Source organism: Scyliorhinus torazame, chromosome 8 (genome assembly GCF_047496885.1).
Source record: "Scyliorhinus torazame isolate Kashiwa2021f chromosome 8, sScyTor2.1, whole genome shotgun sequence".
NCBI lineage: Eukaryota > Metazoa > Chordata > Chondrichthyes > Carcharhiniformes > Scyliorhinidae > Scyliorhinus > Scyliorhinus torazame.
The window spans coordinates 16,384,418-16,396,560 of record NC_092714.1 but is presented as its reverse complement, the minus strand read 5'-3'; the positions used below and the strand labels follow the sequence as shown (position 1 = coordinate 16,396,560).

The window sequence follows — 12,143 nt, the reverse complement described above, 5'->3', positions numbered from 1 at the left end:
ATTTGCTTTGTGTTTATCTTACGCAAATCAATTTCATGGTGTAGATTATTAATAAATGTTCACAGAATCACCAAGGCATGCTTGGAGATGGATCTATAGGAAAGTGACTCAAATTTGCTTTCCTAATTAAGCTATCATGTTCACCTCTTCACTCTAAGACATGTTGAATGGCGATCTGATATAAAGGATACTTAAAGGGAGATTATCACTTGTTGAATTCATCGCTGAGCAATTCCTGGCTGGTGAATTTTAACTTGTCCCAAAAGTGAATGTGGACACTGTGACCTAAACACGTTGGCCCAAGAATCCAGAAGTGGCCACATTCACTTTTGGGACAAGTTAAAATTCACCAGCCAGGAATTGCTCAGCGATGAATTCAACAAGTGATAAATGCCTACAAATACATTGAACCTTTATATGCTAATATTTAAACAAAACTGCTCCAATACTTCAAAGAACTAAATGACCCATTTTTTGCAATAAAAGCTAATTCTATTTCTGTTTATGCTTAGCAACAACTAATTAAACTGCCAACTGCCCACAATTGGTTAGCATTGTTGCTTCACAGCTCCAGAATCCCAGGTTCGATTCCCGGCTTGGGTCACTGTCTGCACTTTCCCTCTGTGTCTGCGTGGGTTTCCTCCGGGTGTTCCACTTTCCTCGCACAGTCCAAAGATGTGCAGGTTAGGTGGATTGGCCATGCTAAATTGCCCCTTAGTGTCCAAAAAGGTTGGGTGGGGTTTACGGGGATAGGGTGGAAGTGTAGGCTTAGGTAGGGTGCTCTTTCCAAGTGCAGACTCGATGGGCCGAATGGCTTCCTCTGCACTGTAAATTCTATGATTCTATGAAAAGTGGGCCTTAGCAAAGAACATACTTAAGCTTGCACCATGTAAATATTAGTATATGAACATCTTTGAGGTCAATTTTTTCCACTTGAATATTAAACCAATTAAATGCCTACAAATACATTGAACCTTTATATGCTAATATTTAAACAAAACTGCTCCAATACTTCAAAGAACTAAATGAGCTATTGACCCATTTTTTGCAATAAAAGCTAATTCTATTTCTGTTTATGCTTAGCAACAACTAATTAAACTGCCAACTGCCCACAATTCTACATCAGGCAGTTTCACCCAGTGCAAATGTCTTGACTGAAAACCATCAAACATAATTCATTCCTAATAATCTTAAATCAATACCTCTCCAAGCTGCTATTTCGTCACTGAAGCCATATTAAAACATAGAATTTACAGTGCAGAAGGAAGCCATTCAGCCCGTCGAGTCTGCACCGGCCCTCGGAAAGAGCACCCCACTTAAGCCCCACACCTCCACTCTATCCCCTATCCCCAGCCTAGCCTTTTTTGGACACTAAGGACAATTTAGCATGGCCAATCCACCTAAACTGTGGGAGGAAACCGAAACACTCAGAGGAAACCCACACAGACATGGGGAGGACGTGCAGACTCCGCACAGACAGTGATCCAAGCCGGGAATCAAATCTGGGACCGTGGCGCTGTTAAGCAACCATGCTAACCACTGTGCTACCGTGCTGCCTAAAAATACACATCAAAAGACTAAAAAAGATTTACAAAGTTGATACCAGAAATATGTGGGTATACTTATCAAGAAAGGTTCCACAGGCTGGGTTAAGTTACTCTTGAAAAAATTCAAAGGGAGATCTAATAGAGGTGTCAAGATGATGAAATGTTTTGATAGAGTGCACACAGAGATACTGTTCCGCTTGTAGGGAAAAGCATAATTAGAGGGCATCAATATAAGAGAGTCACCAAGAAATCCAATAGGAAATTCAGAAGAAAGGTCTTCGCCCAAAGACTGGTGAGAATGTGGACATCGCTACCTCAGGTTGTGGGGCAGCAGGGTGGCAAGGTGGTTAACACTGATCTCTCACAGCATGAGGGGCCCGGTTTGAAACTGGCCTCGGATGGCATTGCGGATTTTGCACATCCTCTGCCTGGGTTTACTCCGGGTGCTTCAGTTTTCTCCTACAGTCCAAAGATGTGCAGGTTAGGTGGATTGACCATGTGAAAATTGCCCCATGGTGTGCAGAGATGTGTAGGTTAGGTAGATTGACCGTGCGAAAATTGCCCCATGGTGTCCAGAGATGTGTAGGTTAGGTAGATTGACCATGTGAAAATTGCCCCATGGTGTCCAGAGATATGTTGGTTAGGTAGATTGACCATGTGAAAATTGCCCCATGGTGTCCAGAGATGTGTAGGTTAGGTAGATTGACCATGTGAAAATTGCCCCATGGTGTCCAGAGATATGTTGGTTAGGTAGATTGACCATGTGAAAATTGCCCCATGGTGTCCAGAGATGTGTAGGTTAGGTGGGGTTGCAAGGATAGGATGGTGGCCTAGATATGGTGTCCTTTCAGAAAGTCGGTGCAGACTCGATGGACCGAATTGCCTCCTTGGGCACCACCTCTCTGTGGGCATAGTGCGATCAGGAGCTTTAATGAAGAACAGCACAGTTAGGGGTTGCCTATTGGACTAATACATTCAGGGCTCATCAGTAAGAGCAGGATTTTGTTAAATTGAGGTTCAAAGGAAAATTAAAATCGCTTATTGTCACAAGTAGGCTTCAATGAAGTTACTGTGAAAAGCCACTAGTCGCCACATTCCGGTGCCTGTTCGGGGAGGCTGGTACGGGAATCAGTCAGGGTTTGGAGTTGGCGGTGGGAATTCAATCAATTTTGGGATTGACAGTGGATTCAATCAGTTGGTTGGGGTCAGCAGTGTATTTGGACCAGTTTGATTGGGAGTGGGATTAAGTTTGGTTTGGAATGGGATTGGGATTGAATCAGTTTGATTGGGATTTAATCAATTTGATTGGGATTTGGAGTGGGATTGCATCAGTTTGATTGGGATTTGGAGTGGGAGTACATCAATTTGATTGGGATCAGAATTAGATCAGTTTGATTGGGATTGAATCAGTTTTACTGAAATGGGATTGAGTCAGTTTTATTGAGATTCGATCAGTTTGACTGAGACTGAACCAGGGCAGCACGGGAGCACAGTGGTTTTTACTGGTGCTTCACAGCTCCAGGGTCCCGGGTTCGATTCCCGGCTCAGGTCACTACCTGTGCGGAGTCTGCACGTTCTCCTTGTGTCTGCGTGGTTTTCCTCCGGCTGCCCCGGTTTCCTCCCACAAGTCCCAAAAGACGGGCTTGTTCGGTGAATTGGACATTCTGAATTCTCCCTACACTCCAGGTGCCGGAGTGTGGCGATTAGGGGTTTTTCACAGCAACTTCATTGCGGTGTTAATGTCAGCCTACTTATGTCACTAATAAAGATTATTATTGGGATTGAATCAGTTTGCTTGTGATTCAGAGTGGGATTGAATCAGTTTTATTGGGATTGAATCAGATTGATTGAGGTTGACAGTGGGATTGGATAGGACTGCTTTTGGAGTTGACAGTGGAACAGGATCAGTTTGTTTGGAGTTGGGAATGGATCATTTTGAGTGGGGTCGGCAGTCAAAGTTATGTCAGGATTGCCATCAGGGGGCACTTTAGGTCGAAACTTCAACTGTGAGTCAGGGTAATGAAAGCAGTGACACCCCTAATTCGACATTGATCATTTATGATCCTTTATGTGAGTAAGCTCCATTCTAACCATAGACAGTCAACTCAATTTTCATTTCTATTCACTCCTTGATAAGGCTTTCTGATTTTTCTATGATTAACGTCTTGGCTGTTTTGTACTTTAGAAATAGAAAGCTTTCAACTTGCTCAAGATTCAAAAGATACCTTTTTGTCTTTGATCTGCAGGCAATGTTGTTATTTAAAGACATCAAAGTTGCACCCAACAATAGAACATAAAACATAGAACATAGAACATAGAACATTACAGCGCAGTACAGGCCCTTCGACCCTCGATGTTGCGCCGACCTGTGAAACTACTCTAAAGCCCATCTACACTATTCCCTTATCGTCCATCTGTCTATCCAATGACCATTTCAATGCCCTTAGTGTTGGCGAGTCCACTACTGTTGCAGGCAGGGCATTCCACGCCCTTACTACTCTCTGAGTAAAGAACCTACCTCTGACACCTGTCTTCTATCTATCTCCCCTCAATTTAAAGCTATGTCCCCTCGTGCGAGACATCACCATCCGAGGAAAAAATGCTCTCACTGTCCACCCTATCCAATCCTCTGATCATCTTGTATGCCTCAACAATGACCCACAAAAGTAAATAATAGGAATGATTATTTAATTGGTTTCTTTTTGAAGATGGTGTTTGAGGGTAGAACATTGACCAGGACTAGATTGTTAGATTCATAGAATCCCCACAGTGCAGAAGGAAGCCATTTGGCCCATTGAGTCTGCATTGACTCTCTGAAAGAGCACCTGACCCAAGCCCACTCCCATCCCCGTAACACGACCTAACCTATGAACACCAGGGGACAATTTAGCATGGCCAGTCCACCTAACCTGCATATCTTTGGACTGTGGGTGGAAACTGGAACACCCAAAGAACAAAGATCAAAGAAATGTACAGCACAGGAACAGGCCCTTCGGCCCTCAAAGCATGTGCCAACCATGCTGCCCGTCTAAACTAAACTCTTCTGCACTTCCGGGGTCCATATCCCCCGATTCCCATCCTATTCATGTATTTGTCAAGATGCCCCTTAAATGTCACTATCGTCCCTGCTTCCACCACCTCCTCCGGCAGCGAGTTCCAGGCACCCACTACCCTCTGCGTAAAAAACTTGCCTTGTACTTCTCCTCTAAACCTTGCCCCTCGCACCTTAAACCTATGCCCCCTAGTAATTGACCCCTCTGCCTTGGGAAAAAGCCTCTGACTATCCACTCTGTCTATGCCCCTCATAATTTTGTAGATCTCTATCAGGGTCGCCCCTCAACCTACGCCGTTCCAGTGAGAACAAACCAAGTTTTTTCAACCTCTCCTCATAGCTAATGCCCTCCATACCAGGCAACATCCTGGTAAATCTCTTCAGCACCCTCTCTAAAGCCTCCACATCCTTCTGGTAGTGTAGCGACCAGAATTGAACACTATACTCCAAGTGTGGCCCAACTAAGGTTCTATACAGCTGCAACATGACTTGCCAATTTTTATACTCAATGCCCCGGCCAATGAAGGCAAGCATGCCATATGCCTTCTTGACTACATTCCCCACCTGTGTTGCACCTTTCAGTGGCCTGTGGCCCTGTACACCTAGATCTCTCTGACTGTCAATACTCTTGAGGGTTCTACCCGGAGGAAACCCATGCAGACACGGGGACAACGTGCAAACTCCACTCAGACAGTCCCCAAGTTGAGAAATGAACCCTGGTGCTGAGAGGCAGCAGTGCTAACCACTGTGCCACCGTGCTGCCCCAGATTACATGCTGAAATCCATGGTGTTGTGACTTAGAAGAGCGAAGCCAAGGCTGACACCACAGGACATTGTAATGATATCTGAAGATGAGGAATTGATGGCTGGCATCCCACATGAGTGATGCGTGGAGCACAGATATGTGAAACAGAGGGGAAATAAATCATTTTACTTCTGTCTTTCCATTTTTATGACTTTTTGTTTCACATTGATTAGATAAATGGATATTAGCAGTGGGGAATTCCACTGCTTGGCCTATTTAAGACCTTGGGCAATCACTTTAAACATTCTGACATTAAGTATAACCCAGGCTCTGAATGTGACTTAAAACCAACTTCAGAAGGTATTTGAGAGAGCTGACACTGAGGGTCTGTAATATGGTGGAGCGCATTGGACGAGGTGGCTGGTCTCTTGCCCAGCTGATCTCTTAGCCCCCCTCACCCCCTCACATCCTTTCTTTCACTCCACTTGTCCATTACATCACACCTTCACGATAGGGTAGGGGGACAGCGGAATATCATTAAATGTAGCAGGTAAGCAAAAGAAGACCGACCCTCACCCATTCCTGATTGGTGAACACTTAGGTGCCCATTCATTTCTCATGCCTCCTGTGTGACCGATGTGCATGATGTGTCACAAAAAGCCGTAAAAGTGGATGCAATTACAAGAGCAGCTCGTGATTATTACTTATTGGTTGTGCATTTCTTTGCTTTTTAGATACCCTGTTCAGGAGTCTGGGCCTCGGGGCGGTTGTTGGTCTTGGCGTTGCCGCTCTCTTGTTAATCCTCGTCATCACAGATGTCAGCTGTTTCTTCACCAAACAGTGCGGATTACTGATGTGCATCACCACAAGGATCTGTGGGAAAAAGAACGGGTCAAGCACCAAAACTAAGGACGCTGAAGAAGGCAAAGCAGCTTATCTGTAAGTATGAGCGAATGTGGTTCAGGTGGCACTCGCAGTCTCATAAACAGGAGTCTGCCCTGGAGGGTATCAAATGGGGCATCTCACTGTCATGCTCCTATTAAAGACAGTCTTACCACCAGGACCCCATTTGAAGAGAAGGCATCAGTATTTGGCTTCCTTTCAAGGGCAAGTCTCACCTCACAATCCCAGTTGGAGAATGTCTCAATATCAGGACTCTCACTTAAAGTGAGACTTACCATTGTAGCCCTGAATAATGAGAGATTCATGCCATCAGAGGCCTAGCCAAAGGAAGAGTCTCATCCCGTCTGATGAATGTGAGAATGTTTCATATTTTAAGGTTTGTATTTAGTATTTTTGCTGTGATTACAAAGAGAGAGAGAATCATTGATTTTTGCAGGGGCAATGGAACCTTTTGTAACGTGACATAAGAATGGGGCATGTTTTTGAATTGCAGGTGGCACACTGAATAAGAGGAACCAGCAGTGGGATTCTCCGACGCCCCGCCGGGTCAGAGAATCCCTGGGGGCGGTGCGAATCCTGCCCCGATGCCGGGCTGCCGTATTCTCCGGCGCCGGTTTTCAGGCGGGGGCGGGGTTCACGCCACGCCAGTCGGAGGCTGTTGGCTGCACCCCCCACCCGGCAATTCTTCGGGCCCCGATGAGCCGAGCGGCCGTCCGTTTCTGGGCAGTCCCGCCGGCGTGGATTAGACATGGTCCCATACGGCGGGACCTGGCAGGTAAGTCGGCTGGGGCGGTCCTCGGGGGGGTGCGGGAGGATCTGACCCTGTGGGGGGCTGCCACGGTAGCCTGGCCCACGATCAGGGCCCACTGATGTGTGGGTGGCCCTGCGCTGTGGGGGCACTCCTCCCTTCCACGCCGGCCCCGTAGGGCTCCGCCATGGCCGGCGCAGAGAAGACAAACCCCTGCGCATGCGCCAGAATACGTCGGCCGGTCTGCTTGTGCGGAACCACACTGGCAGTTCCGCGCATGCACGAGATCACGCCGACCCTTCGGCGCATGCGTTAAATCGCATAGTCCCTTCGGCACAGGATGGCGCGGCGCCAACCACTCCATCGTCCACCTAGCCCCCGGAAGTGCGGAGAATCCCGCACTTTCGGGGGCTGTTGACGCCGGAGTGGTTCGCGCCGGTTTTCCCGCCGGCGTGGGGACTTACTCCCCGGAAAGGAGAATCTCGCCCCAGGTTTGTCAGTTGTTTCTGGAACACCAAGCTGCACAGACAGGGTTCAGTGTGCTCGTCAAGGACCCGCTCTCTAAAAGGCTTTGTACCAAAATAAGCGCGTGGAAACCCTTATTGTTGATTTTGTCCAAGAGTGGTATTCAGTGGTGTGGTATTATCAGCTATTACGGTACCTGAGAGGCTGGAGTACCATTGGTTAAACCTAGGGGTTTACCATTGGCTGTATAGTATAGTAGATCCGCCCTGATAGGCGGGGTATAAGAACCCGTGCCGTCCCAGCAGCCCTAATTCTGTACCTGAGCTGCTGGGGAACAGTTCTAACTTATTAAAGCCTTCAGTTGTACTACAACTTTGTTTTAGTAGTTATTGATCGTGCATCAAGTGGTATTCAAGATATGTTGGTTTGCATAATTGGGAAATATATATAAAAAGGGACAGGGTTAGGAAATAAATAAAATGTTGTAAATGTTAAATGTAAGCTACTTCTTTGTTGCTAATGTGTTTAATACTGTGTTTAAATTAAAGTTTGTTTTACCAGAAAAGCTATCTGCTAGTCTGTCCTATGGTGCAGCAATATTTCCTCACAATTTTCCAAAGTAAAAAGTTGGGTTCTTGTCCGGAATCCCAGAACAAATTGGGGTTCTCGTTCTTGGATCCCATAACAACTGGGGACTCGTCCGGGATATTTAAAGTATAATTCCTTGTTGGGTTTCGGATTGCTGAATCTAAAGACAGCGAATGTGGGAACTGTTGCTTTTAGGTGTTGATGCTCTGTCAGTTTAATAGTGAGTGACTCGTATTATGTTTCTTTCAGAGGCCTGGGTATGGAAAAAATAATTTGGGTTGGGTTACAAATGGTGGGTAAAACAAAACCATTGGAATTGTCAGGCAAGTTGCAGTTGAAGTTATCTGCTGGGGCAATCGCTCGGCATTTAAGTTTGTAAGAGATGCCAGAAACAAGGCAAGAATCAGTGGAATTAGCTAAAATTCAATTACAAATTAAACAAAAAGAACGAGAAAGGGCTTTTCAGGAGGAAATTGAAATGTGGAAACTTGATGTGGTACGATTAGCAAGGGAAGAAAGGGAGAAGGAGAGATAGAGAGAGAAAATATCAACTTAAAAGGTTGGAGTTAATGGCAGAAGTTTAGGAAAGCCAAGAGGGAGTATTGTTTTTTTCCAGTCCAAACCCTAGTGGGGATATGTTTAACTATGTTCAAGCACTGTCAAGATTTGACGAGAAAGATACAGAAGGATTTTTAAAATCATTTTTGAGAAAGTAGCTAAACAATTGAATTGGCCAAAAACCATGTGGGTATTGCTTGTTTGATCAAAATTAGTGGTGGAGCTAGTACTGTGTTTGTCTCATTGTCCGAGGAGATATCTAGGGATTATGATGTGTTGAGAAAAGCCATTTTAAGTGCATGTGGATTAGTGCCAGAAGCCTACAGACAGAAGTTTTGAAGTAGAAGGAAAGAACCAGGTCAGACGTATATGGAATTTGGAAGAATCAAACTAAATACTTTTGATAGGTGGATATGAGCATTAAAAATAGACCAAACATTTGAAGTTCTTAGGGAAATGATTATTCTGGAGGAATTTAAAGAGTCACTTCCTGCGGTCGTGAGAACTCATGTGGAAGAGCAAAGGGTTAAAACTGCTCGCCAGGCAGCAGAAATGGCAGATGATATGAATTAATTCATAAGTCAAGGTTTGGCTTTCGACCTCACTTTCAGTCTGTGAAGGATAGAAACTGGGGAAATGAAAAATCCACAGGTGGTCAACGCAAAGGAGATATAAGACCATAAGAAATAGGAACAGGATAGGCCATTTGGCCCCTTGATAATAATCGCTTATTGTCACAAGGAAACTTCAATGAAGTTACTGTGAAAAGCCCCTAGTCGCCACATTCCGGCCTCTGGTCGGGGAGGCTGGTATGGGATTGAACCCACGCTGCTGGCCTTATTCTGCATTACAAGCCAGCTGTTTAGCCCACTGTGCTAAACCAGCCTGCTCCCCCATTCAATAGGATCATGGCTGATCCAATATTCCTAATATCCACTTTCCTGCCCTTTTCCTGATGAGAATAGAGTTGGAGATATTACAAAGATTCTGCCTCAGGATAAAAGGGAAACTTATGAGGGTGGAAGAGAGATACCAAAACTCAATTGTTTTCATTGTAATAAAGTTGGACACACAAAGTCACAATGTTGTTGGCTTAAGAAAGACTCTGGCGAAGATAGACTCCTTAAAACAGGATAAGCCAGTGGGGTTTATTGAAGTGGCAAAAGACAATATGGTTGCAGCCAAAAAGTGTGGACAGCTTGGTAATGAAACCTTTTGTAACAAGACACAAGACTGTGGCGTGTTTTTGGATTGCAGGTGACATAGTTAGTGGGAGGGGCCAGGTTTGTCAGTTGTTTCTGGAACACCAAGTGGGACAGACATTGTTCAGTTTCCTCTTAAAGGAGTCTCTCTCTCTCGAAAAGGCTTTGAACCAACAAAAGCGAGTGGAAACCCTTGTTAACTTTATCCATGTGTGGTTCAAGATATGTTGGTTTGCTTAATTGGGGAAAACAAATATATCTAGAAGCAGGGTTAGAAAGCAAGTAAAATGTTGCAAATGTTAAATGTAAGGTATATCTTTGTAGCTAACGTGTTTAATTCTGTGTTTAAATGAAGGCTTGGTTAACCATAAAAGCTGTCCGCTGGTCAGTGTTATCACTCCTGTGACGCAGCGACATTTCCTCACAGTTTTCCAAAGTGAAAAGCGGGGTGCTCAGTCCGGAATCCCAGAACAAATTGGGGTTCTCGGCCTTGGACCTGTGACATCAGCGTGGCCCCTGATCCAATTGCCGAGGCTTGGAAAATTGGCGTTCTCTTGGCACAAAAGGCAAAGAGAACAAGAGGCGCAGGCAAAGTTCTCCCTCTGCTGTGCAGCCCTGAAATGTCTGAGCCCTTCTTCGGGAGAAGTAAGTAGTGCCATTCCTCCAGAAGCAGTGGCTTTTGCAGTTCCAATTCTGAGTGGGAACAATGTACAAAGAGCAAAAAGAAAACACCACAAAAATCATCAGAAGAAAAATGCTGGAAATCGGAAATAAAAATAAAAGTGCTCGAGACATTCAGCAAGTCTGGCAGCATCTGTGGAGAGAGAAATAGAGTTAATGGGGGGGGGGGGGGGCGATTTTGAAGACATCAAGGAACAGAAGGTAAAAGTGAGTTGTGATGATTGTAGTAAAGGAACAAAGCATCGGTCTAAAGTGTGTGTAAATGGCAGAATAACGAACAGTTCTGTCTGAAGGTTATAAACCTGGGGCGAAATTCTCCGTTATAGGCGGAAACTCCGCCGATCGGCGCAAAAAACGGCGCAAATCCCACTTGCGTCACGTCATAAAAATGGGCCGATAGTCTGCGGCCCGAAATGGGCTAGCAGCGACGTAACGGGATCCGCGCTTGCGCAGTGGTTCACGCCGTGCAGCGTCATACGCGCTGCACGGCGTGACGGCTCATAAGGCCGCGCAGCTCCCCCCCACCCGACCGGAACAGCCGACCGCAACACCCGACTTGATGGCTGGCCGTCGCTCAGCCCCGAGGTTCGAGTCACGCGATGTGGAGGCGCTCCTGGATGCGGTGGAGCAGAGGAGGGACGCCCTGTATCCCGGGCACGGCCGCAGAGTTGCCCCACGCCACAGCCGGCGTCTGTGGAGGGAGGTGGCAGAGGCCGTCACCGCTGTGGCCCTGACACCACGGACAGGCACCCAGTGCCACAAGAAGGTGAACGACCTCGTCAGAGCAGGCAGGGTGAGCGTCCCCCATATCCCCCATATCCCCTCTCCCCCAAATCCCCCCTCCCCATATCCCCCCCTCCCCCATATCCCCCCTCCCCCATATCCCCCATATCCCCCCTCCCCCATATCCCCCCCTCCCCCATATCCCCCCTCCCCCATATCCCCCCTCCCCCATATCCCCCATATCCCCCCTCCCCCATATCCCCCCCTCCCCCATATCCCCCATATCCCCCCTCCCCCATATCCCCCATATTCCCCCCTCCCCCATATCCCCCCTCCCCCATATCCCCCCTCCCCCATATCCCCCCCTCCCCCATATCCCCCCTCCCCCATATCCCCCATATCCCCCTCCCCCATATCCCCCCTCCCCCATATCCCCATATCCCCCCTCCCCCATATCCCCCATATCCCCTCTCCCCCAAATCCCCCCCTCCCCCATATCCCCCCTCCCCCATATCCCCCCTCCGCCATATCCCCCATATTCCCCATATCCCCCCCTCCCCCATATCCCCCCTCCCCCATATCCCCCATATCCCCCTCCCCATATCCCCCCTCCCCCATATCCCCCCTCCCCCATATCCCCCATATCCCCCCTCCCCCATACCCCCCCTACCACATATCCCCCCTCCCCCATATCCCCCATATCCCCCCCTCCCCCATATCCCCCCTCCACCATATCCCCCATATTCCCCCTCCCCATATCCCCCATATCCCCCCTCCCCCATATCCCCCCTCCCCCATATCCCCCCTCCCCCATATCCCCCCTCCCCCATATTCCCCATATCCCCCCCTCCCCCATATCCCCCCTCCCCCATATCCCCCATATCCCCCCTCCCCCATATTCCCCCCTCCCCCATATCCCCCCTCCCACATA

General features: G+C 47.4%; 1 protein-coding gene across 3 annotated transcripts in view; it reads left to right on the top strand.

The window, feature by feature from the left end:
- Positions 1–12,143, top strand: part of LOC140427663 (neural cell adhesion molecule 2-like) — an 896,208-nt gene that overhangs the window by 837,648 nt on the left and 46,417 nt on the right. For all 3 annotated transcript variants that reach the window (XM_072513136.1, XM_072513135.1, XM_072513137.1), the window contains exon 16: positions 6,079–6,283. In XM_072513136.1, coding sequence (XP_072369237.1) covers positions 6,079–6,283 — 205 coding nt within the window. The remainder of the gene's footprint in view (positions 1–6,078; positions 6,284–12,143) is intronic.